The sequence below is a fragment of the Mauremys mutica genome, chromosome 19 (assembly GCF_020497125.1).
Source record: "Mauremys mutica isolate MM-2020 ecotype Southern chromosome 19, ASM2049712v1, whole genome shotgun sequence".
NCBI classification, from domain to species: domain Eukaryota; kingdom Metazoa; phylum Chordata; order Testudines; family Geoemydidae; genus Mauremys; species Mauremys mutica.
The window spans coordinates 24,539,444-24,564,010 of NC_059090.1; the positions used below are offsets into that span (position 1 = coordinate 24,539,444).

Consider the following 24,567-nt stretch of genomic DNA (forward strand, 5'->3'; position numbering starts at 1 on the left):
CCTGGGGCTGGGGGGCAGCAGTGCTGGGCTGTCAGTGCTTCCTGTGGGGCATGGCTCCTGGGCAGGGGTGGGGGCTGCCCCTCCCCCCGTACGTGCTGGCAAGGGGCTGCCTGCGGAGCACCCCCACGGGGCCGGGGAGGGCGCCAGCTCTGGGCACAGCCCTGGGGTGGGCTGCTCCCTGGCGGGGCCGGGCCGGTGGGGCTCTGTGGTTAGTGGCAAAGCGGCCGGCAGCCCACCGGCCCGGCCTGGCTCCTGGCTAAGTGCACTTGATGCTGTATCGGTGCCACGGAGCCCGGGACTGGCGCCTGCTGAGGGCAGCAGAAGGGGCTGGTGCCTACAGCCGGAGGGGGCTCAGCAGGGAGGGCAGAGGTTACCTGCCCTGTGCCCACCTCCCAATGGGCTCCCTGGGTGCTAGTCTCACCCGGCCTGCCAGCCCCCCCCAGCTCTGGCACTGCCAGAGCCCAGCAGGCAGGGCTGGCACTGCTGGGTGCCCTGGGGCAGCCCTGGGGCGAGGCAGGAAGGCAGCAGGGCCTGGCACTGCTGGGTGCCCTGGGGCAGCCCTGGGGCGAGGCAGGAAGGCAGCAGGGCCTGGCACAAGCAGCCTCACGGCATCCCCACCCCACCCCCGCCCCATGGGAGCGAATGTGGCACTGGCAGTGCCGGAGCCCCGGGGAGCTGGGCAGTGTCCCTGGGTTGCTGAAGACTTGGGGGCATCCGTGAGCCCGTAGTGGGGTGGAGGGGGTGTGCAGCTGGGCCCTGCCCTTGCTGTGGGTCACAGGGGGCAGGAGGGGAGGGGCAGGGTAAGGGGCCCAGTCCAGGCACCATGAAGTGGGAGGGAGGCAGATCCTGGTATCAGATCCTAGCGTCCCTGCTGCCCCATCCAGCCCTGCCTCTGCGCCCCACACCACTTAGCTAGCACCCGGCCCCCCCAGCTCTGCTGGTGCCCCTCACTCCCGACCCACAGCCTCCTGCTAGCCCAGCTTTTGCAGCTGGCTGTAGCTGGTGAGTACCCGCCCATTGGGACTGGGCAGGAGTAATGGGTCTGGAGGTGCCCCCTGCCTCGCAGCGGGTCACCTCCTGCCACCGCAGCCCCGTCCTGTCCTCCCCCGCAGGGTTATGGGCGTGGTGCCCTCTCCCCCTTCTCCAAACCCTGCCTCGCGCCCTCGGGTGCAGCAGAGTCTCCTCATGGCGGGCCAGCCCCTGCGCCCCCTGGCAGTGTTCTTGGCATGGTCTCTAAATGGCTCAGTGCGATGGCATCTGCGGCGGGCCAGCGCTGGCACCTCTCTGCTCACATGGGCACTGCTGGCTCAGGGAACGCCACTGCCCAGTGGCGGCCGCACCCACCCCGACTCAGCGTGCGCTGGGCAGCAGCTGCGGGGCCCGTCGCAGGTGCTGGGCTACTGCTCGGTCAGCGAGAGCTGCAGGATGCGCCGCAGCTCCTCCTCCTCCTGCCGCGTGCGCCGCTCCGCCTCCGCCTGCTCCCGCGCCGACAGCTCCATGGCCAGGCGCAGCTGCTCGTCGTAGCTGTGGAACAGGGGGCTGGGCCCGCTGCTGCCCCCGCCCTGCTGCTGGGGGCTGGCCTGCCGGGGGGGTGGCGTGTGCTGGGGTGTCCTAGAGGGAGCAGCAGAACAGCAAAGGTGAGCGGGGGTCCTGGGAGCCAATGCTGAGCCGAGGCTGCTGCAGGGCCCCGTGCTGCTCCCAGCGCCTGGATATGGGGGGCTAAGTGCCTGGGGCAGACGGGCACAGCAGCTCTTGCTCCCAGCTGGGATGCTAGAGCCCTGTCGGTCACGCCGGAGGGTGGCCAGCTTCATTACAGCTGGGGAAACTGAGGCACAGCCCGGGCAGGGTCCCCTCCAGGTGGGGCTGCACACAGCTGTGGAACAAAGCCATGGGGCTCTGCTGCATGGGGCCACTGGGCCGGGCGGGCCAGACCAACCCCCCGGCTCCAATGCCAGGCCCTGTGAGCCCTGACCCTGGCTAGGACTAGCCAGAGCTTACCAACCTGTCTCCTCGCCGGCCCTCCTGGGACAAGGGGTGCGTGCCCGGCTTGCTGTTGGTCAAAGCTTCCCAGATGGTCACCTGCAGATGGAGTCACAGCACATTAACCCTTCGCCTGCCACCTCCCCCGCACTCCCCAGCCTGGATGGCGCTTCCTGGGGCCTGGCGGGGGGTTAGGCCAAGGCCCAGGGCGTGGCCAGAGAGCGCGGCGGAGACACAGGGCCCCACCACCAGCCCAGCTGCAGGAGCCCTGGGAGCACCGTTCTGCAGGCTGGCGCTGCTGCCCGACGTGTGCCAGCGCCAAGGCGGGGCAGGGGAGGATCGGGCCCGAGCGGCGGGTGGCAGTGCCGGGCTGGCATGCAGAGCTGCATATGGGGCTCAGGGTGTCTGTGCTGCCCTTCTGGCGCCGTGGGGCTGGGCCAGAAGTAACGCAAGAGCTGGTCCCCTGCAGCCCCGAGGCTGGTGCTCAGCGCGCCCTGCACCCCACCGGTGCCCGGCAGAAGGGGCAGCCCCAGGAGCCAGGCGCTGGGAGGAGGCTGTTCCCGTCCCGTGACACCCGGCTGGCCCCGCGGCAGGGGGGGCGCGGAGCCCACCTGGTCGTACTCCGTGCCAGCCTCCAGCAGGCTCTGTTGGATGGCGAACTGCAGCAGGTCGTCGTCCTCCTCGCGCATGGCGTCCCGCTGGCTGCCCCGCACGCTGTACCCAGGCGGGGCCTCGAACAGGGACGGGTCCATCTCACAAGCCCGGCAGGAGGCTGCGGGGACCAGACGCGCCTGTCACTGGGGGCGGGGACACGGCGCAGCGTGCACCCCCTGCGGACTACACCCCCCAGCATGCACTCTGCTGGCTCGTGCCGCAATGCATGCTGGGAGCTGTAGGCCCCACAGCCAGTGCCTCCCTATTGAAGGGGAGGGCAGGTGCCAGCAGTACTGGGCGCAGCTCTACTGGCCTCCCGGCTGGCCACCAACGGGGGGGGCCAAGCCAGGTCCGGGGGGGCTGCTAATGTGCACAAGCCAAACTCCCCCTCCCTTATAAAGCCTGAGGGGGTGATGGGAGCATGGGGGAGGGGGCCCCGGGCTGGTGTGCAGGCAGCTCAGGATGCTGCAGCCCCCAGCGCCTCGCCCGTCCCCCGGGGCAGGGACCGCGTACCCAGGGAGCTGGCGCTGCTGACGCTGGAGGAGTCGCTGCTGGGCGAAGGTGCCTCGCTGCCGGAGCTGCGGCGCACGGAGCTGACGGGCTCGTCGCAGCCGTTGAGGTTCCCGAAGGTGATGCGGGCGTTGAGGATGTGGAAGATGGGAATTTCTGGGAGGGGGAGAGAGCGGGCGCCGTGAGGGAGGTGCACTGGCAGGGCCTGGGGCTGGCAGTGCCAGGGCCAGGGCCAGGAGAGCACCGCATGCACCCACCCCCCTCCGTGGGGATCCGGGGCTGGCACGCGCAGGCTGCGGGCCCCTCGGGCGCTGGCACTGAGACACCTCCCGTGGGCGGCAGCCAGAGTCATACCTGGGCACTGGGGGCACAGGCCCAAGGGAGCCCCCGGTCGTGGGGTGAGGGCACTGGCCAGAAGCTGGCGTCCCGGTGGCACGCCAGGGCCTGGTGCACGGAGCCCCCAGCGGCCGGATCACGGCAGGGCAGGGGTAGCACGGCCTCACCTATCTTGACAGGGAAGCCGGGCGGCAGGCGGAGCGTGATGAAATCCCGGAGCTTGGCGAAGAGCGCGTTGCTTATGGCCATGAGGTCGATGATCGGTGCCACCTGCTCGCCCAGGGACAGTGGGTGATCCTCGCACAGCCACAGCTTGGCCTTGAACCTGCAGCGGGAAGAGATGCCCACCAGAGCACGGGCCCCTGCCTGGCGCTGCCCCTCCAGCACTGTGCCCAGCTCCCTGGGCAGGTGCTGCCTGCTGCCCCGTGGGACAACCCACACTCCTCAGTCCGGGCAGCCTGCACTGCGGTCCCATGTGGGGAGCCCCAGGCAGATTCAGTGGGCTCTGGCCGTGCCCCTGCCCTGCCATTCTCTCCCAGATCAGCCTCCAGCCCGCTCCTGCTCTCTGCCCCAAGCCCCTGCAGCAGTGAGTTCCACCTATCCCCAGCCTTCCCTCTCTTGCCAGGGGTCCCCCTCTGCCCCAGGCTTCCTGGCAGGGACTCCGGCCCCTCCTTACTTCTGCGTCTTGGTGGTGAGCTCCATGGGGCGCCCCATGTCTCTGCTGCCCAGCTCGAAGCTGGGGTTGAAGTACTCCTCGGGGGTGATGGCCGTGGGGTTGGTGTGGCTCCGGGTCTGTGTGATCAGCGTCTGCGCCGGGACGAGCAAAGCCTCATTATCCCGGCCAGGCTGGGGCTGCTCTGCCCAAACACGGGCCCCTCGCCTCCCCCAGCTGCCAGGGCCATGCTGGTCCCAGAGCTGCCCCCCAGCTGAGCCCACTACTCACCCCATTGCTGGGCCCCACGTGCTGCTCGGCGATCCCCAGGAAGGACTGCAGTGGGGTCTTGCTGCCTGCAGAGAGATGGGGACAAAGTACGGGGCTGTGACACCATCGGCTCCCCGGCTGGGGCAGGGCCAGGGGCAGCACCGGGACCCGCCTGCCTCCCCCAGCCAAAGGCAGACGGGAAAGCTATGGGGCTGCAGGGGCAGAAACAGGGCCCATCCCCGGGGGCCGGGGCAACCCCCCATCCCTCAGAACCGGCCCTTACCTTTGGGCTTCCCCTTGTGCTGGTCGGAGAGGTGCTCCGTCCGCGTCCGCGTGATCAGCTCCACGTTGGATGCGCCGTAAACCTGCGGGGAGGAGCCCGAACGCCAGAGGCTGCAGCTCTCTCTGCCCCCCAGAGGTCTGCCCCCGCCAGCGGCTGGGCTGGCAGGAGGGGGCGCTGTCCCCGGGCTCCTCAGGCTGCTCCCCTGGGCCCTGGTTGGGAGCTAAGGTCCCACCCCCATGGCCCAGCCAAGCCTGGGGCATCGCGGCTCCATGCCCACCAAGGAGCCTTGGCTGGGGCCAGGCGAGCCGTGGTGGCGAGGAGGCCAAGATGTGACCCTGCCTTTGTGCTGAGTCAGGTCCCGTCGTGGCTCCCGCTGCCCCTCCCGGAGCTGGGGAGGGGGCACTTGTCTCCCCTTGGCAGCCATCGCCCTGCTGCCCTGCGCCCCCCTGCCCTGGGCCATTGGCAAGGCCGCCCTGCCCCTCACCTTGGCCTCGTACCCGTTCACCACCTCCGTCTTCTCGCTCCGCCAGCCCAGGAGCCCCGTCTTGTTCCTGATGGCGACAAGGCAGCCGTGAGCGACAGACCCCGGGGGATTTGCGCTCAGCCCCTCCCACCCCGTGCTGCCCCCGCCCTGCTGCTGACCCCCATCTGCCAGGCCCTCCCCAGAACCAGGGACCCGAGGCACCCCTGGGCTGCAGCAGAAGTCGCCTGCATCCCAGCCCCCTCCCCAGGCCTTCCCCCGCCCAGCGTGTGCCCACCTCTCGAAGGCGATGTTCTTGGTGTCCAGCTGCGTGGTGACGACGGGCGCGGTGAGCCGGCCCATCACCTGCTCCTCGGTGGGCTGCACAGCAGCCAGCAGACCCTCGTGGCCGTGGCTGGCCAGTGCCAGCGTCTCGGAGTACACCACCTGCCGGTCGTGGTCGATCTCCAGCACCACCGCGCTGGTGTCTGCCGGGAGGAGGCCACGTCAGCACCCAGCGCCGGGGGCTGCAGCTCTGGGGGGGCTCCAGGCGGTGCAGGCTGGGTGCATGTGCCAGGGGCCTGCCTGACTTTGGCAGTGCTGGATCTCCAGCTGTGGCAGAGCCCCCCTGCCCTGGCAGTAAGCAGGGGCCAGGTGGGCTGCTCCCCCTTCCCGAACATCAGCACCTCCCCCATCCATAACTGCCGCTCTGGCTGCATGAACCCCACGCGCCCCCTCCACGCTGCTGCGTCCACTAGCCAGCTTCAGGGTGCCAGCTGGCGGGGTAGGCGTCTCCCTCATGCCACCTGGTGTCTAGACAGGGGCTTTTCACTCCTCCCGCCCAGCCAGCAGGACGAGACCTCTGCTACCCTCGTGCCAGGGGAGCGGGCATCAGCCAGCGGGCAGAGCCAGGGCATGGAGCACCAGCCCCCGGCCCGCAGGCTAAGCTGGGCCTTTCCCGAGTGCGTCTCAGCCAGTGGGCTCGCCCCACCATGCGCCCCGGCACCTCCAGCACAGGGTCACCCCAGCGACTGAGGCAGCACCTGTCCGGCTGCTGGGGGGTTGGGGGGCCTCCCGCTGCAGTGAGATGGGCGTGTGCATTATCACCAGCCGGCGCCCACGGGCTGCCCTGGGCAGGGCTGGGGGCTGTGGCCCTGCTGCCCCCGGAGCCTTCCTGCACCGCGCTGTGCCAGGGGCCGCGCTGACCTTGTCCCCGGAAGACGAAGCTGCGGTTTCCCCGCTGCCAGGTCATGTGGTCGAAGCCGAGCAGCGTCGTGTCCACACGCAGGTTCTGGCCGCTCTTCCACACCTTGTAGGTGTCACTGGGGCAGATCTTGGAGACCAAGGGCACTGTGGGGAGGGAAACGTTAGGGGCAGCCCCCAACCCGTCACGCTGCCTCGTGGGGCGCTGGGCCCCATCGCTCCAGGGCCCAGGCACCCAGTTTGGACAGGAGCTAGAATCCCCCAAACCGCCGCATGGCCAGAGCTCTCCACCGGGGCCCGCCGGTGAGGGGAGAGGCAGTGGGGCCCCTGGACCCGAGGGCTGCCTGGGGCTGTCACAGGGGTGGGGGAGCACTGGGGTCATGCCAGGGGGAGCAGTGGGGCTCTGCTGCTTGTCCTGCGCCCAGCCTCCCCCGGCGGCCCCAGAACTTACCCCAGCTGGTGAATTCCCATTTCATCTCCACGTAGAAATCCTGGGCCTGGGGAGAGGAGAGAGGCCGGGGTTGAGGGGCGCCCAGGACACCCGCGGGGTCCCTCACGCCCAGCAGGGGCAGGGAGCCAGGAGTCCTTGGTGTGACCGTGTGCAAACCCTGCCAGCTCCCCCCCCCCCCCCCGTGGGGCTGGTGAGGGCGCATGGAGCCCCGCTGGGAGGGGGCCGCTGGCTCCCTGCAGTGGCCCAGGGACGGGCGGCCTGACCTTGCGCAGCTTCTCCAGCAGGATGGGGATCCCAGCCAGGCGCTTGACGGCTCGCTGATAGTCGCGGTACCGCAGGACCAGCTGCACCAGCTCCAGGTCGCGGGTGCTCACCGCCTCTTGGAGCACTGGGGGGACAGAGGGGGCATCAGGGGCAGCGGGCAGGGTCCCCTCGACAGCCAGCCCTGGGGAGGGCATCTGAGCAGGGCCCCCAGTTCCAGACCAGGGAGGACCCTGGCCTGGGCCTCTGGCAGTGCCCCCTGGCGGAGCTGGACTCTTGCAGCTCTGGGAGGCTTGTGGGTTTGCTTCAGCGGGGGGGCATCAGCATCAGCCATTAGGGACCCCCTGGGGCTGCCCCTCCCACCTGCCCCGAGCCACTGCAGGAGCACAGGCTGGCTACCTGCCCGTGGTGCTGGGAACAGACACCCCCTTGCACTGTAGGGCTACACAGCACCTCCACAACGGCTGCCAGGAGACCTTGGGGCTGCTGGGGGGTGGGACTGAGGGGCTCCGGCCGAGGGGCTGTGGGTTGGAACTGGGGGGCACCGGCAGAGCTGTGGGAGGGGGGCAGGCAGGAGCCAGGGCTGGGCTAGCAGGGGCTGTGGGTTGGGCTCAGTGTTCCCTCTAATTGTTTACATCCATGTGTGGAATGAATTTTGTTATAAGCACCAATATGGAGGTGCTGTGTGGCAGGGATGGGACCAAGGGGTTCGGAGTGTGGGAGAGGGCTCAGGGCTGGGGCAGAGGGTTGGGTGCAGGGGGGTGCAGGCTCTGGGGTGGGGCCAGGAATGAGTGGTTTGGGGTGCAGGCTGCCCTGGGGCTGCGGCGGGGAGAGAGGACTAGCAGGGCTGGGCTGGGCTGGGCTGGGTCGGGGCACCTCTCCCCGCATGCATGGCCCTTGATAGCCTGCTGCGTGGGGAACTTAGGTTGGGATTGGGGGCAGGGCTGGGCTGGGCTAGCAGGGGGCTGCGGGTCGGGAGTGAGGGGCACCGGCAGAGCTGAGGCGGGGGGAGTCCAGGGCTGGGCTAGCAGGGGGCTGCGGGTCAGGAGTGGGGGGCACTGGCAGAGCTGGGGGGGGCAGAGCTGGGCTAGCAGGGGGCTGCGGGTCGGGAGTGAGGGGCACCAGCAGAGCCGGGGGAGCCAGGCTGGGCTAGGGGCTCAGCGGAGTTGGGTAGGGGCAGGGTGCCCATGTGGTCGTGCTCGTTAGTCTCCACCTGCACTGCACAGTGACCTCCATGAGCTCACTCTAGGCGCCCGGTTGCTCTGTCACACCCCACACCCCGTGCGGTGGAGCTGGTCTCACCCATCTCTCTTGCCCGTTAAGCGCCAGCCCCTGCAGAGAGCTGGCTCTGGTGCCTAGAGATGGCAGCGTCCCCAGGTCCCAGCCCCCAGCGCAGGAGAGGCTGTCAGCCTCTCCCCCCCGGCGTCCTGTGGCCGCCCACCCACCTGTCCAGCCGCTGCGGTTCTCCTTGCCCACGTCGGCTCCGTGCTGGAGCAGGACCCTGGCACAGTCCAGGTGGCCCAGCGTGGTGGCGAGGTGCAGGGGCGTGCGGCCCCGTGGGTCCAGCTGCTCAATGTCCACCTGCCAGGGGAGCCCAGAGAGGGGCTTAGCTGGGGGTGAGCCAGGGACAGGGTTCGAGGGAGCACCCCCAGCAGGCCTGTCTGCTGCTCCCAGCCGTCACCACCTCTGTGGGGACCTGGGGCCCCCGGCGTCTCAGTGCTCCGGGGCGGGGGGTGAGCCCGACTGGGGTCTGAGAGCCACACCCATGGGGCAGGTGGGGGAGGGCAGTGAGCTGCCCAAGGAATTGGCTGGTGAGAGGCCCTGGCCTGGGAATTTGGGGTGCAGGCTCCTCTGGCCAGGGCACAACTCACTGCAGGCAGCTCAGGAGTAGGTGAGATTTGAGCCCCAGGGCCCGGCCTTGGGCTGGGACCTGATCAGCCCCGGGGCAGCTGCAGCCTGTGCTGGTGCAAGTCAGGAGAGAGGCTCCAGGCCCACAAGTGCAGCCCATAAGACTGGGGGTGAGTGACCCTGCCTGGGCCCTGGGGGCTCCCTGCTGCACTGTGGGGGGAGGTAGCAGGGAAATCCCTGCAGCAGGGCTGGGAGGACTGACGACAGGGCACCTTGCCCGGGCAGGGAGGTGCTGCTGCTCCCTGTGAATGCCCCGGGGCCGTGCCAGCAGCACCATCCAGGGGGCAGCTGCCCAGGGGGCCTGTTCTCTCCCCGTGCCCAGCGAGGCCGGGGGAGTGTGATCGCTGGGGCTCATTGAGGGGAACCATGAACCCCGGGCAGCCCTGCCAGCTGAGGAGAAGCTGAGCTCTTGGGGGTGGTCTCCTGTATTGGGGTCAGCGAAGAGCATCCACCCCTGCTCCCATCCCATCCCTGCTGCCCCGGGCTGGCCCAGCCTGCATGCAGGGACTCAGCCCATGCCAGCTGGAAAAGCCCACCTGGGCTCCTGGGCTCCAGCCCTGGGCACCCCGTCCAAAGCTGCAGGGCAGGGGCTGGCGGCCTCAGGGATGCGGCCAGGGCAAGGCACCCCCCAGCACCTCTCTCCCTGCCTCCGGTAGAGAGGGGCACTCAGCCTCCTCGGCCCCTGGCTGGGGCAGCCAAGGAGGGGCTGGGCATGGAGGACAGCGCTGGGCTAGCAGCCCCTGAGTTCCTGGGAGCTGGGCTGCGGGGCAGGATTCGAACCAGCGCCCTGGTGGCGGGGCTCCACCCCACCCCTACACCCACCCACCAGGGGCAGCCCTGGCCCGAGCAGTGAGCTGATGCCGTTAGGGAGCGAGCTGGGGAGGGCGTGGAGCCGTGCTGCGCCCAGGACGGGAGAGAGGTGGAAGGGGTAATAGCAGCGTCTGCTGAGGAGAGACAAGCTGGTGAGTCTGTCCAGAGCTCGGAGGAGCCCAAGCACTGGGCCCTGCCTCCTACTGGCTGTAGCTGCCCCCGGCCTCCCTTGGTAAATCCACCGGCCTTTAGTTGTGACCAATGCAATTTGCAAATTGAGACCGTGGTGCCTCTGCTGCCTCGCTGGGCACTGGGTGCGTGGTGATGGCCTGGGGCGGGGACAGCTGGGGGGTCCCTCAGCCGAGCAGCAGCGGCACAGCGCAGCCCTGAGCACTCAGGCTCTGTGTCGCATCCCCCGTTTCTGCCCCGGGTCACCCCAGCGCTGCTGCACAGCAGCTCACGACCCTGTGTGCCCAGCATGCCCTCACGTGACAGTATTTCCAGCATGTCACGCCCAGCCAGACGTGCCAATCACGGCACCTCAGGCCATGCGTGATCCCCCTCCTGCTCTGAGGGCGTGCGACGGGGCAGGTGGGATCTGATGGACCCCCCAAGGCGCCCGGCTCCGCACCATGGGCCCTGCCGCTGGCACTGCCTGGGAGCTGAGCACATGCCCCAGGGCTGCGGCTGAAGGCCTGGAGTGTGGGTACAGCTGGTGGCTCCTCCTGCGCACATCCCCATCTCTGCCCCGCATTCCCTTCGGTGGGGGGCAGCCGGGAGGGCTGCCAGTGCCCGCTGTGCCCGCTACCACAAGGCTCCCGCTCTGTGGGCAGCTCCGTTCCCATCCCCCGCTGCCCCCCCATCCCTTCCCACTGAAAGCCTAGCGGCGTCCCCAGGGGAGCGCCTGCCGAGCCGGCCGTGCATGAAAGGCTCATGCCACGCTGAGGAGATGATAAGTTGGGTTTGCCGGGTCAAGGGGCAGCTGGGCCGGCGTCCAAGCCCCGGTGGGGGCAGAGGACAGGAGCTCATGTGACTGCCGTGCCAGGAGCCAGGCTGGGGACGGTGTGGGGTGCCAGGCCATAGGAGGCACGGGAGAGGGGGGCTGACGCACACCCTGCAGAGCCTTCCCCGGGATGGAGGGGGGCCAGCACCACCCCCACTGGCGGGCACAGCGAGCCCTGCTCAAGGGGCAGCCCTGCCTTTAGCCCTCCAGCGACTCAGAGAGATGGGCCTGACTGCCGGGTCCGGGCCCATCTCCGCTGCCCGCCCCGAGAGTGCGGCCCTGAAAGGGTTAGTGGCACCTGGCCTGCAGGCCTCTGGGCCAGGCCAGGTGAGCCGCCGGGCGCCCACTGGCTAGAGACGCCGGGCTCACCGGTGCCAGCTGCTTCCTGAGCGTGCCCTGCCCGCCGGGCCGGTTCTGCAGGCCGTGGGGAGGGGGAGGGGCTGCCCAGGTAGTGCCTGGGGCAGGGGGGTCAGTGCCCCGGGGGTGCGGTGCTGGGTTGGCCCCCGGCTGGAAGCTGGTGCTCGGCAGAGCTGTGATGTGATGGGGCTGCATGTCTGGAGGTGGCAGCTGAGCGGCTCTGGGCCAGCGTCTCCTCCAGCCCCGCCCCCCCCGCCCCCGGCTAGAGGCACAGGGGCCCTGAGAGGAGGCCTGGAGTGTGGGAGACCCCCCCTCCGGGGAGCAGCGGGGGCTGCAGGTTGGAATGAGGGGCATTGGCTGGGGGGCCCCAGTGCCTGACTTGGGTGAGTGGGGCCCCCCCTTTCCTGGCAGCTCTGCCACAGGGAGGCTCCCTAGGAGCGGGGGGGGGGGTGACACGGTTGCTTGGAGACAGCCTCTCCCTGGAGCCCCTTCCCCACCCGTGCTAATTGCCCCATACTCCTTTGCCAGACATTCGCTCCCAGGGGCCGATTCTTGTTGCTGAGAGAAACTAACCCCGGGGGGGGGCGCTCCACTGCTGCAAGGCTGCCCAGCCCCCCACCCGCAGTGCCCTCGTGCTCCGGGGCGGCTGTGCCCGGAGAGGAGCCCCCCAGCTCAGAGCCGGGCCAGGGGGTGGCAGGCAGCACCAGCCGGTCCATGGGCTGGCACAAAACTCCCGCAGCAGCTGCCCCAGGCTCCCTGGGAGCAGCCAGTGGGGTCGGGTGCTGCCAGCCAGGCTGGGGCGTCTCCCCAGGGAGCAGATCCCTCAGGGGTGCCCCAGTCACAACACTGGGGCGGGAGGAGCCGCGAGGGGTCTCAGCCTTGCCCCGCCCGGGCAGACGGGCTCCCCGACGCTCAGCTCTGACCTCCCCATGCCCTGGTTCCTGCCCCCCGCCTCAGTGCTTCCCGTCCACATGCCAGCTGGATCCAGCTGTTAACAGCCCCATGCGCCACTCCTGCCGGCCCCCCAGACCCACACCGCCCCTCCTGGCCCAGCCGTGGCCTCCCCTCCCCCCTGCCCACCTTGGCTGGCAGGGGCCTGGCAAACGCAGCTGTCCCAGCAGAGGGGCACAGCACACGGTACTGAGACGCAGGCACTGCCAGGGGGGCCTCAGAAACAAAACTGGTTCTGGAAGCGGCACCTCCAGTGTAGCGGGAGCAGGCGCGTTAATTAAACGCTCTCCAAGGTGATCGCTCGCTGGCTCTTAATTGCTCTGATGAAAAGGGCTCTAACTAATGAAAGAAAACACACACCCGCCAGCCCAGCCCTCCAGCTGGGAGCTGGTTAATGCAGCTTCCCCCACCCCCGGCTGCGGGGGCAGGGCTTTCCCGGGGGCTGTGCCCAGTGGGTGCTGCCCCAGGGAGGGGATGGGACACGGGTCCCTCACTGTGGATCAGGAACCAAAGCTGGCTCTTGGTGCCTTGGGTGTAAATCCAGAGTCACCCCATTTACACCAGGGTGACAGATCAGGACTTAACCGGCAGCAGAAGCTGGGTGAATGGCAGCACCAAGTGCTAATGCCCAGGCTTCCCACCCAGCCAGCTCTGTGCTCCCAGGCTGTTCCCCCCACCCAGCGCCGCCCGTGCCTCCCCTGCTCACAGCGCTGCCCTGTGCAGCACCCGGCTTGCATTGCCTGGGGTGGTGAGTTCCTGAGGCAGCCGCCTGGCTCCTGCCCCTGCTCATGGCTAGGGAGTGGCACCAGGAGGATGGGGACTCGGCAAAGCGGGTTTGCGTGGCCAGATAAGATCAGCAACCTTGGCTGCAGGGAAGGATGAACTGCAGAAGGGCAGCGGATATTAGACCCGCCAAGTGGCCTCCGCAGGCCATGGTGGGTGGGTGAGAGAGAGAGAGAGACAGGCCCTGCACCGCCAGCCTGCCTCGTTCGTGGCTATGTCAGGCGTGGCCCAGCCTGGCAGAGGGACTCGTTCATCAGGCATTAGCTGCTGGCTCCCCGCACGTCCGTGGTGTCTTCACAGCCGGGCAAGGCAGGAGGAGCCCGACCGCCAGCAGAACAGGGGGGCTGGGACTGTTCATAACTCATCACACCTCCGGGATGGGGTTCCTCAGGGGGAGGGGGGCAGCCCCATCGCCCTGAGAGCCGGGGGCTCTGTCCAGAGCCATGAGCACAGACACCGCTGCCCTGCCTACCCCAGCGCCCTGAGGCTGGGACGCGGTTCCCCGCTGCCCCCCATACGCCCGCTGAACTGACTCTGCCTTCCGGCAGGGCTGCTAAGGGCCAGCCTTTGCCAATGGGCAGCTGGGCACAGCTGGCTTCAGAGGGCACCAATCACCGCGCCCGCCAGGAAAAAGGAAGGTGCTGACACGGCCTGGGGAGGGGTCACTGCAGAGTTCATCCTGCAGCCTGAGATGCCAGTTTCCATTGGCAGGCACTTGGGGCTGTCCCGGTGCCAGCTGGGCAGTGCCAAGGGGGAAAAAGAAACGGTTTGTGACTCCCACTGTTTAATCCACAGGTGCTGCTCTGGCTCCCCTCAATCGGAGTGGCCGTGCCAGCCGGCTGCAGCCCAGCCTGCCCCTCAGTGCCAGCCAAACCTGCCTCAGGTGAGTCGAGCTGCATCTCTGGTCCCCACCCCCAGCTGGCCCAGGGAGCTCTGCCCATGATGCGGGTGTAGCCTGGTGAGGTCTCCCTGCTGGAGCTGACAGTGCAGGCCTGGCTCGCCTCGGCTTGTGCCCGGGGAACTCAGGCTCCAGGGCCAACCCCACTGCCCGACCCGCCCAAGCAAGAGCTGAACGTGCCCTCGGGCTCAGCTCCATGTTCTGCTCCCTTCCCCACCCCTGCCCCAAACAGCTGCTCCGTGGGCCCTGCCCTGCCCCCTCCCGGTAGTGCTCACTGGAGCCTCCCGGAGGAGCCCAGGGGTGTTTGCCGGACGGCGGCCGAAGCGCCAGATGTGGAGCAGGCAGGTTGCCCTGTGGCAGGCAATGGTATGGGAAGGGCCAGTTGCCCTGGAGCGATTGGAGTGAGGCTGGGGGGCTGCACGGGGGGCTGTTTTGGGAGAGGCCGGACATCTCGACAAGACAGGCGCAGCCGGACATTCTGGGCAGGATGCAGGCGATGCTGGGCGAGATCAGACAGGGTGATCACACAGCTGCCATGGACCAGAGACCCTGCTCGGACCTGCCGCTGGCGCTACCCGGCTTAGCATCGCGGGCCGCCTGGAGCCGAGAGTGACACTCTGAGCCCTCCAGCTGGGCCCTGCGCAGGGCTCTCCTGGGCACCAGGGGCAGGGTATTTTTCTCTCTCAGAATAAGCCGACCTCCAGCCCAGGCAGCTCCTACCAACCAAACCCTCGTTTTACTGCTGCCTCTTCCAACCATGTCACAGAAAATGGGGAGAGACCTCGTGCATCTTGGAGAATTTTTCCTTCAGAGGAAAAGCCACCATGACATTCCAAAGACGTAAGTTACCAAGTGAGGCATAAAAATCCCCCTTGCTCGCCTGGTCCGTTCTGGGCACGGGGAAATGGCCAGCACACACTTCTTCAACTTAGCTGAGATCTCCGCCTCCCCGAGCTGCTGCTAAAAATGACCCTGAATTACAAGTGAAATAAAACGCAGGAGATTCCCCCACAGGCTGCTCTGATCAGGAAAGAGGAGAAAACAGGAGCTCACACGACACGTGGCGTCTCCATTTCCATGCAAATCACAATTAGGCCAGGATCTCTCCACAGCTGCCTGCTACAATACAGACGGGTGTGGCACCAGCCAGCCAAGGTAAAGAAAAGCCTTGCGGCCATAGCAAATATCCCAGCCGGAAGAAGATGCGTCAGAGGCGGGTGTACGTCTCACTGTAAAAACAACTAAGGACCTGATCCTGCAAGGTACTGGGTCCTCTTGGCTCCCAGTACCTGGGCACCAGCAGGATCTGCAAACCAAGGCAACATCACACACTTCACACAACTTCAACCACAGGGAGTTGTGCCCTGGCACAGAGCGGGCAGGCAAAGGAGGAGCTGGGATGCCCGAATGCAGAACTGCCTGGGGTTTGCCGTTTCCCCCACAACACGATACTGCTCTTGTAACGGAGCCAGCATTGTGCTGCTGGGGGCGGGCGGGGGTTAATTAGTTGAATAACAGTGACAAAGAAACCCCCCCCCCCCCCCATCAGCTGGTAAATTCATATTTCGACACTGTGGAAACCCAGCTTAATTATCTGCCGGGCCAGGGCCCCAGGAGCTCTCACTCTCTGCCTGGTGTAAATGTGTTCACCAGAGCGTGCCCAGGGCAAGCCGTGCCGGAACGCAGTCCTGACACGCGGCTGCCCGTGTCCCAAGGTCCAGGTCCTTGCTCTTAGCAGGCCTTGTTTTCACCACAGCAGAGGCACCTCCAGCTACTCCAGACTACATGTGAGGTGTCTCTAACAAACCAGGTTGGAGAGGAGAGGAGGAAGAGGGGCCAGTGGCCTACCGCTCCTCTCCTCCTAGCACCCCGAGCTTTCACTGAGTCGTTAGCACCCACGCTGGGAGTTTCAACCCAGCCCAAGGGAAATAGTGACCAGCTTCCACTGAAATTCACTGGGATTTGGGTGTGGATTCCTGTAGGCCCAGGCAAATCCCAGCCTCAGGTGCGAGGTGATCCCTGGGAGCCTCATGACGGGGACTGCACGCTCTGAGGCCAGAGGGAATGTATGTGCCATGGGATCTCGCTGTGCCAGCCGACTGCCGCGGGAACTGCTCCGGTCCCATGGTGACGGGCGCTGGCACAAAGCCCTTAGGCAGTCACCAAGCTCCCACACCCGGGGGGCGTCTGGATGGGAAAAGGTGGCAGAGTATCACCGAGGGTGGCCACCATCCCCCACAGGCCATAAGCCGGGTGCTGAGCCATCTCAGTGGCTGGGCTCCGGATAGAGGTGAACCAATGGGTCCCAAGCTGGCCCTGCTCTGCGCCCCTTTCCTTAGGCCTCGAGTACCCCGGCTCCGGGACGTACCTCTCCACAAATACGCGACACCCCAGGGTGCGAAAAGCCAGCGCCCCCAGACACCCACCCTGCAGTGCTTTGCCTGGTGCTTCGGGATTTCTGTCAGCTGCTTTCGACGCGGGCTCTGGCCACGGCGCGACACCCAGTGCCTGGATCCCCTGGCCCCAGTGAGGGGCCCATGGGCAGTTTCTGGGCAGAGGGGCTTTTTGGGGGGGGTCAGATCATACAGCAGGATCCTCAGCTCCCGTCTGGCAGCACTGCGCGGTTACCTACCCCAAGCCCTAGCGGGCCAGGGGCCAGCACGCTCCCCTCCTCCCGGCCCACCGCCATGGGAGCTTCCTGCACCGCCCGGCAAGGGCCCTGCCGGCTGGAGCCGGGCGCCGGGGAAGCCCTGCTGCAGACACGTTCCCAGGGATGCCGTGGGGCGGGGGGGGGGCTATTGCATCAGTCCCCCCCCCCCCGCTGCCCCCAGCACCGTCCCGGGCTGAGCCGGGCGGGGGGGGGGGTCGGTGCCCCGCCGGCCGGACCCACCTGCTGGGTGCTGAGCTCCCGGTCCAGCTCGCGGGCTCGGTTGTGCCAGACCAGGCGGTGCAGCGGGTACCTGCCCTCCGGCCCCTTCCCGGCGGCGGAGGCGGCGATCATCCTGTGGCCACGCCGGCTCCGGCGGCGCGGGGGCGCGGGGCTGGGCGCGGGGCTGCCGGCGGCGCGGGGAGGAGGCTGGGGCTGCAGCGGCATGTGGCTGGGAGGGGATCTCGGGCGCGCCGGGCCCGGCTCCGGGGCTCCCCGCGGGGGGGGCGCTCCAGCGCCGAGCGCCGGGCTCCAGGCAGCGCTGCGCGCTCCGCCCGCGCACACAAAGGGAAGCGCCCGGCCGCGCCGCGCCGCGCCGCGCTCACCCGCAGCGGCAGGAAGCGGCGCTGGCTGCCCAAGGGCGCGGAGCCCCAGCGGCCCCCCCGGCCCCGGCCCCGGCATGGCCCCCGCCCTGCTCCGCGCCCGGACCAGCCCCGCCGGCTGGAGAGCTCCGTGCCGCGGCCTGGCGGCGGGGCCTGATGGGAGCTGTAGTCCCCGGCCCGGGCCCCAGGCTCACCTGCCTCCCCTGGCTTCTCCTTCCCTCATTGCCCCGGCCCCATCCCAGCAGCTGGGCCGTGGCCATGGCCTGCCCTAGCTCCGCTGGGCCTGCAGCCACCATGCTCCCCCTGCCCCCGCCAACATCGGCTCAGTGCTCTGGTGCCAGAGCTGGGGCACTGGGCACTAGGGTCCAGCCCCTTGTCCTGGCCTCCGGGCCGTGTCATGCCCTGCTCCTCTGGCGAGACACAGCGCCTGCCCTGCTACCATGGAGCCCTGGGCTTTCATCTGGCCCCCAGGACAGCTCTCCTACTCTTGCTATGTCACTGGTACCCCCATGTACCTGGCCACTGGCGCCTCCCCAGCACGGCACAGAAATCTGTCTGGTGGACTTCTTGAGACATCAAGACAGACTTATGTGCGGTGCTGGGGGAGGAGCCGCTGGTCGCGGTACCTGTAGGTAGGAGAGGGGTCCTGCCAGCCAAATTTAGGCTGCTAGTTTTAGAGGTTGAAGTGCAGGACCTCCATGGTAGCATTCCCTGAAATACTCCCAGTTCCACACGCAGGGCCAGCCAGCCAGGCAGAACTGCGGGGTCTCAATGCATGGAGGAGACAATGGTGTTTGGAGGAGGGATTTAGGTTTGTTAGGAACTGGGGAACCTTTTGGGAAAGGAGGATCCTATACAGGAAGGATGGGCTCCACCTGAACCAGAACAGAACCCGATTGCTGGCATGGAACATTTCAAAGGCTGCAGAGGAGTTTTTAAAGGAAGGGCTGGGGGAAAGCCAATAGGTGCAGAGAAGCCCATGGTTACGGGGATACTCTGCATCCCCATAAAGAGGAGAGGATGGGAGTACAAAGCAGAGGTGGGAACTGAAGTCCCATTCTGTTACATCACATGACGGCAGACAGCTAAATAGTAACACGTTTTAGAAGTGCTTGTATACAAATGCTAGAAGTCTAAATACTAAGATGGGTGGATTTGAGGGCCTGGTATTAAACAAGATACTGAAATAACAGGCATCACGGACACTTGGTGGAATGACAATAATCAATGGGAGATGCTAATGCCAGGGTACCAGATATACTGGAGTGACAGAGGAGGTCCCATTGATGGGGAACTGGAAGTGAAATCCTACTGAGGAAACGAGAAGGGAGTGTGAACTCTGGCACGCCAAATGTAAAAGTATAAACAGGCAAACCAACAAAGAATGTGAGGAGCAACTACCAAAGAGACAAAAACTAACCGATTTTTTTTTAAGTACCTCAGAAGCAGGAAACCTGCTACACAGTCAGTGGGGCCGCTGGACGATCAAGGTGCTAAAGGAGCACTCAAGGAAGACAAGGCTGTTGCGGAGAAGCTAAATGAATTTTTTGTATCCATCTTCACTGCAGATGATGTGAGAGAGATTCCCACACCTGAGCCATTCTTTTTGGGTGACAAATCTGAGGAACTGTCACAGATTGAGGTGTCATTAGAGGAGGTTTTTAAAGAAATTGATCAATTAAACAGTAATAAGTCACCAGGACCAGTTGGTATCTCCCAAGAGTTCTGAAGGAACTCAGATATGGAAGAGCAGAACTACTGACTGTGGTATGTAACCTATCGCTTCTATACCAGATGCCTGGTTAATGTAACACTGATTTCTTAAAAACGCTCCAGAGGTGATCTTGACAATTACAGGCCGGTAAGCCTGACTTCAGTACCAGGCGAACTGGTGGAAAATATAGTAAAGAACAGAATTATCAGACATGTAGGTTAACATGATTTGTTGGGGAAGAGTCAACATGGTTTTTGCAAAGGGAAATCATCCCTCACCAATCTGCTAGAATTCTTTGAGGGGGTCAACAAGGATGTGGACAAGGGGGATCCGGTGGATATAGTGTACTTAGATTTTCAGAAAGACTTTTACAAAGTTCCTCACCAAAGGTTCTTAAATGAACTAAGCAATCACAGGATAAGAGGGAAGGTCTCATGGATCAGTAACTGGTTACAAGATAGGAAACAAAGGGTAGGAATAAATTGTCTGTTTTCACAGTGGAGAGAGGTAAATAGTCAGGTCCCCACAAAATCTGTACTGGGACCGGTGCTGTTCAACAGATTCATTAGTGCAAAAGGGGGTAAACAGTGAGGTGGCAACATTTGCAGTCAATATAAAATGACTCAGGATGGTTAAGTCCAGTCAGTTACTCTTTTGCTACAAAGAGCTACAAATGGATCTCACAAAACTGGGTGACTGGGCAACAAAATGGCAGATGGGATTCAATGTTGATAAATGCAAAGTAATGCACATTGGAAAACGTCATCTCAACTATACTTACAAAATGATGGAGTCTAAATTAGCTGTCACCACTCAAAATGGAGATCTTGGAGTCATTGTGGAGAGTTCTCTGGAAATATCTGCTCCATGTGCAGAGACAGTCAAAAAAGCGAACAGAGTTAGGAACCATTAGGAAAGGGATAGATAACAAGATGGAAAATATCATAATGCCACTATATAAATCCATAGTACATGCCCACAGCTGGAATACTATGTGCAGATCTGGTAACCCCATCTCAAAAAAAGATATATTGGAATTGGAAAAAGTACAGAGAAGGACAAAAGAAATGGGATGGGGTATGGAACAGCTTCCACATGAGGAGAGATTAAAAAGACTGGGATTGTTCAGCTTAGAGAAGAGACGACTAAGGAGGATACGACAGAGGTCTATCGTGTGGAGGAAGTGAATATTTACTCCTTCTCATAACACAAGAACCAGGGGTCACCCAATTAAATGAATAGGCAGCAGGTTTAACACAAACACAAGGAAATACTTCTTCACACAACGCACAGTCAACCTGTGGAACTCATTCCCAGGGGATGTTGTGAAGGCTAAAAGTATACCTGGGTTCAAAACTAAATTAGATACGTTCATGGATGATGGTCCATCAATGGCCATTAGCCAGAATGGTCAGGGACACAACCCCACACTCTGAGTGTCCCTAAATCTCACTGTCAGAACCTGGGTCTGGATGACAGGGGCTGGATCACTCAGTAATTGCCCTGTTCTGTTCATTCCCTCTGCAGAATTGGGCATTGGCCACTGTCAGCAGACAGGACACGGGGCTGGCTGGCCCATTGGTCTGACGCAGTCTGGCTGTTCTTACCACAAAGCCCTGGGGGGGGGGGGCACGCCCCTTGTTCCTGCAGGCAAGTGCCCTTGTGGTGGGATTCCTCTCTGCAGCGTGAACACTCCTCCTGTGATCTGCCCTCGTTTCTGGTGCCACTGGGACAGCAAAGGGGCTACGGAGGCATCTACAGGAGCGGCTGGTAGGGACAGGGTCATGGACTAGGACAGACAGACACAGGAAGCGGCCAGGCCAGAGGTGCAGAAGGGGCCGCAGGACACACTTATCAGTCTCTCCTGCAGGTGGCGCCAGGCTTTCTCTTGTGCTTGGAGTGACCTTCCAAACTCCAGTCCTCAACCCGCACCCCAGGTTCAGTCCCTCCTAGCGAGGGCCCAGCTCACAGTGCTCCCTCCGGACCCCTTGCTCCACCCTTGTTTTCCTGCCCACTGTGCAAGCGCTCCAGGGCAAGGGCTGCAGCTTCGCACGTGCAGAGCCCAGCATAACGGGGATGCTGCTCAGAGCCACAAGCCCCCGCACGCCCAGCTGGGGGTGGCATTTTTCACCCTGCTAGGTAGTTTTCCTTTGCATTGTTCAGCAGCTGCCATGCTCCACCCCAGAAGTGTGAGGGTGAGGTGGCATTTCATATACATACATATGGGGGGTAATATAGACACCCATCAAAGCTGGAGTGCTGCAAAAATGTCCTGGTTTATTGTCTTAGCCTCGGTGTCCAGGCTACACACCTGCCCTTCCCCGTGGGGATGGGATAATGGAGCAGCTAACGGCCCTTTACTCACTCGTCACACACACACACGGTGAATGCCCTGTGTCACTGGCTTCCCCACGTGCAGCCAGCGTGCTGCTGGAGCCATTGGCACCATGGGCCCCCCAGAGGATTCAGGGGGCTTGGGGTCTTCGGAGGCGGAGGCCCCCGCTGCCGAATTGCCGCCAAAGACCCGGAGTAGAAGAAGCTCCGGGGGCCTGGGCCCTGCGAGAGTTTTCTAGGGCCCACGGAGCGAGTGAAGGACCCCGCTCCCGGGGCCCCGAAAAACAAATTGCCCCAGTTGCCCCTCCCCCGGACGGCCCTGTTGGCACCACGGGGCTGGAGAGATGCATGAGCAGGGGCGTGACGTCTCTCTGCAGGGAGGGGAGCTCAGCATGGCTCGGAGTCAGGCTGGAGCTTTGAGTTGTTCCAACTCTGAACGTGCGCAGAGATTTCACTCGTGTTATTTGTGTGTGTTCTAGAGTCCTGGCTTGTCCAGCCAGAAGGAGCCATTATGATCCTGTAGCTAACCCAGGCCACAGACTCTCAGGCAGTGACTCCCAGAGCTGCTGGTTCAGACAGATTTGCCTCCAAGCACCAGCTGAGCTCAGGGCCCCGTTGTGCTGGGTGCGGAACATGCTCCGCGGTTCTGTACTCGGCAGATGGGGGGGAGGGGAAGTGACTTGCCCAGGGTTACCCAGCAGGACAGTGGCGAAGCTGGCAATGACACACAGGCCAGTGCCCTGCGCTCTGGCCCAGTACAGGTCTCCATGACGGTGTGCCTAGGCTGCGTCTTGTTCCAGCCGCGAGCAAGCTTTCATTGCAGATGCCTCCCCAAGGCAGTGCCCCAGCGCCCCGCCTGATGACCTCCGGTAGCAGGGGCTGAGGCCTTGCCCGCCAGGCATGGGCTGGCACCTAAAGGAGCAACCCCTCTTGCTAAAGAGTAAGGAATGGACGTGCAAGTACCAAAGCTCTGCTGTGAGCATCCCACGGGCAAGGGGCTGGGGGCCAGCAAGGGGTGGGTTCCCCCCGAGTAGAGCCACTGCCTGTATCCCCCTTGCAGAGCTCAAGGACCCACAAAGGCGGCTGGCGTGAGTGATGCTGGCTGGGGCTCCGGCTCTGGCAGCCCCTCCCCTGCCGGAGCACTGCCATTCTCTAGTGCAAAGCCAGGGGGCTGTAGCCCAGCCACAGACCCCGGGCTGCTGGCGGGTGCCGGCCTCTGCCCTCCACCCAGGTGAGGCACAGCGCAGGGAGCTCACCGCAGGAGCCACCTCCCCAGCCAACGTGTGTCTGGGGCTGGGCGGGGGGAGGGGGGGCAGGCAGCACCCTCACCTTAGCCTGGTGAGCTGGGATCTGGGAGAACCCCTCCCCCCCCATCCAGACACACCCTGTGGATGATGTTTTCCACTGAGCCGCCAATCTCTGCAACACCAGGCGATGGGGGAAGGCGCGGGGGCATTTGGGGGCTCATGAGTTGTGAGCCTGCATTCTGTCCTGGGGAGGTAACTGCCAGCCCACCCCCAGCACTGCTCCCCGCTCACACTGCCCCACGGGCGCCTCTGGCAACAGGCCCTGTGCGTTGCCAGGCAGACCCCCAGAGCTCATGGCCCAGCAGTGGCACTCTTGGATTGCTGCCGCGTTCCCAGGCCAGCGGCGCAGGAGAGACCTGCCTGCAGACCCGCCCCGATCACTGGGGAACAGTCTCTGTCGGCAGGGCTGGCCCCGAGGAGCGCTCCACACCTGCCGCGCCAGCCAAGTCCGTGGGCTCTAGGGGTGCTCAGCACCTCTGCAAAGCAGCAGTGCCAGTGCCTGTGGGCACCCGTGTTCCCTGCCTCAGGACCCCGGCCCCTGAGCCTAGGGATGAGAGACCGTTTGTCAGGGTGAGGCCTGACCTTCCTAGACGTATGGGCAGCACCTAGCGCTGCGCTGGGTGGCTCCTGGCACCACCCAGTGTAAATGGGGGGCTGGCACTATTGGGCTAGGTTCGGATTTCCCCCCTCTCCTTTTCTTCCAGGTGGGAGGCCCCTGGACCATTTGAAACGAATTGCGATTGTTGCTGGCTGCTCTGCTACTGGCCGTTCAGAGGAGATGACTGGCTCCCAGCAGCCCAGAGCGTTGTCAGGTGATAAAGGGTTTCTTGGGGGTGGGGGTGGTTGGGACAAAGTGAGAACAGAGTCAAAAGTGGTTCTGCTAGTGCAGCCATTCAGCTGTACCTAGGCGGCCTGTTCCTTGGGGTTTGAGAGCTAGGGACGCCCCTGGCATCTTAGCTGCGTCAGCTCCCTGTGCGCGCACTCCCCCCGTGCTGAGCCCCAGAGCTCAGAGTGCCCATGCACGGTGGGGCTGGCCCCTCTGAAAAACCACTGCAGTTCTCACCCCCCGTGACCTCGGACCTGTCTCCACAGTGATTAGCCCCTGGCCTGTGCTGGGCTCTGGAGAACTGGGTCCAGGCGGCTGAGGAAGAACACGGCTCAGCGGGAGGCCAGGGCCCAGGTCTGCTCTGTGGCTGTTTAGAAACGAGTCTCTCGTGGCCCCCTCAGCTCTTTCGGGCAGGGCAGGGGCTCCCAGGCGTTGACCCACCAACTGCATTTTGTCTTTTTTCCCAACCCCCCATCCATCGGTGCACCCTGGCTCTGCACCCTAATCCTGGCCCCGCGCGGAGCTGAGCCCAGGGGTAGGGCTGAGGAGGAACCGGCCCGCGCTGTGGCTCCTGTCCTGGGGAGCTGGGCTATGGAGTTGTGAGCTGGGGTGTGCATGTGGAGGGGTCTCACAGCACCTCTCAGCTTGGGCCCTTGGCACTGAGCTGGGGGATGTGTGTTTGCTTTGGGTCCTGCAACCCATCTAGAAACTCCCGCGCCCCACCGGTGGGGCGGGTCTAGGGCTTTAGGGAGGCACCTGCATGTCTCTGGAGGACACGGGTCTGGGCTGAAAGGCCTTCCCTGGCAGCAGCCCTCTGCTCAGCCATGCTGCGAGCAGCGTGTTACAGACGGCTGGGACAGGGGACGGGGAGGGTTCTGTTAACGTGCTGGCTTTCCCCCGCTGATTGGCGTGCAGGTGGGCAGAGGCTGGGCTCTGCTCTGCACATGGGAAGTGACACACATGGATCCTGTGGAGGCAGAGCCCCCGGACATTTCAGAGCTGGTCCCAAGCTGCAAAGTTGGCATCTGGGTTTGGATCCAAGGGTTCCTGACTCCAGAAATGTAGTGGGGTTGGGAGCGGTGGGGTGGAGCCAGTCAGCTATTGCAGAGGCCAGTGGTGGGGAGGGGCAGAGAAACCCAATTCCACTTTAACTCTCAGCTTTTCCTAGTTGGTTGCTTACTCCTCCGCTATCTTATCTGGATTCCAGGCCTGGAGGCGTTGTTAAGCAGAACTAGCCCTGGGTGTGAGGTGCCAGGCCTGGAGAGCATGTGGAAATGTGAGGAGGATACTTAGGAAGGTCTCCCAGGCATGTGAGGGGAGCAGATAAGAGAGATGGGGGAGGGGAAGACAGCTCAGCTCGGTGATCA

The 24,567-nt window shown here is 64.5% G+C and overlaps 2 protein-coding genes across 2 annotated transcripts in view; one reads left to right on the forward strand and one right to left on the reverse strand.

Moving 5' to 3' along the window:
- Positions 1–541: 541 nt before the first annotated feature.
- Positions 542–17,107, reverse strand: ANKRD13B (ankyrin repeat domain 13B). The gene is made up of 15 exons (XM_044993923.1): positions 16,661–17,107; positions 8,506–8,641; positions 7,063–7,187; positions 6,800–6,845; positions 6,352–6,495; positions 5,444–5,633; positions 5,170–5,236; positions 4,686–4,767; positions 4,424–4,488; positions 4,157–4,287; positions 3,648–3,805; positions 3,148–3,300; positions 2,592–2,752; positions 2,003–2,079; positions 542–1,611 (listed from the first exon to the last, which is right to left on the reverse strand). Exons 1-15 carry the CDS (start codon positions 17,096–17,098, stop codon positions 1,398–1,400), a joined length of 2,187 nt encoding a protein of 728 aa, XP_044849858.1. The 5' UTR covers positions 17,099–17,107; the 3' UTR covers positions 542–1,397.
- A 6,030-nt stretch (positions 17,108–23,137) lies between these two features.
- Positions 23,138–24,567, forward strand: part of GIT1 (GIT ArfGAP 1) — a 30,929-nt gene continuing 29,499 nt past the window's right edge. Inside the window, exon 1 of the mRNA XM_044993461.1 lies at positions 23,138–23,186. Within this exon, the coding sequence (XP_044849396.1) occupies positions 23,153–23,186 (34 nt within the window). The 5' untranslated portion in view covers positions 23,138–23,152. The remainder of the gene's footprint in view (positions 23,187–24,567) is intronic.

Coding starts and splice junctions, on each gene's coding strand:
- ANKRD13B (XM_044993923.1), bottom strand. CDS start 17,098: ATGCCGGGGCCGGGGCCGGGGGGGCCGCTGGGGCTCCGCGCCCTTGGG. Junction 6,496..6,799: donor ATGGGAATTCACCAGCTGGG/GTAAGTTCTGGG, acceptor CCCTCCCCACAG/TGCCCTTGGTCTCCAAGATC. Junction 4,768..5,169: donor TGAACGGGTACGAGGCCAAG/GTGAGGGGCAGG, acceptor TCCTCCCCGCAG/GTTTACGGCGCATCCAACGT.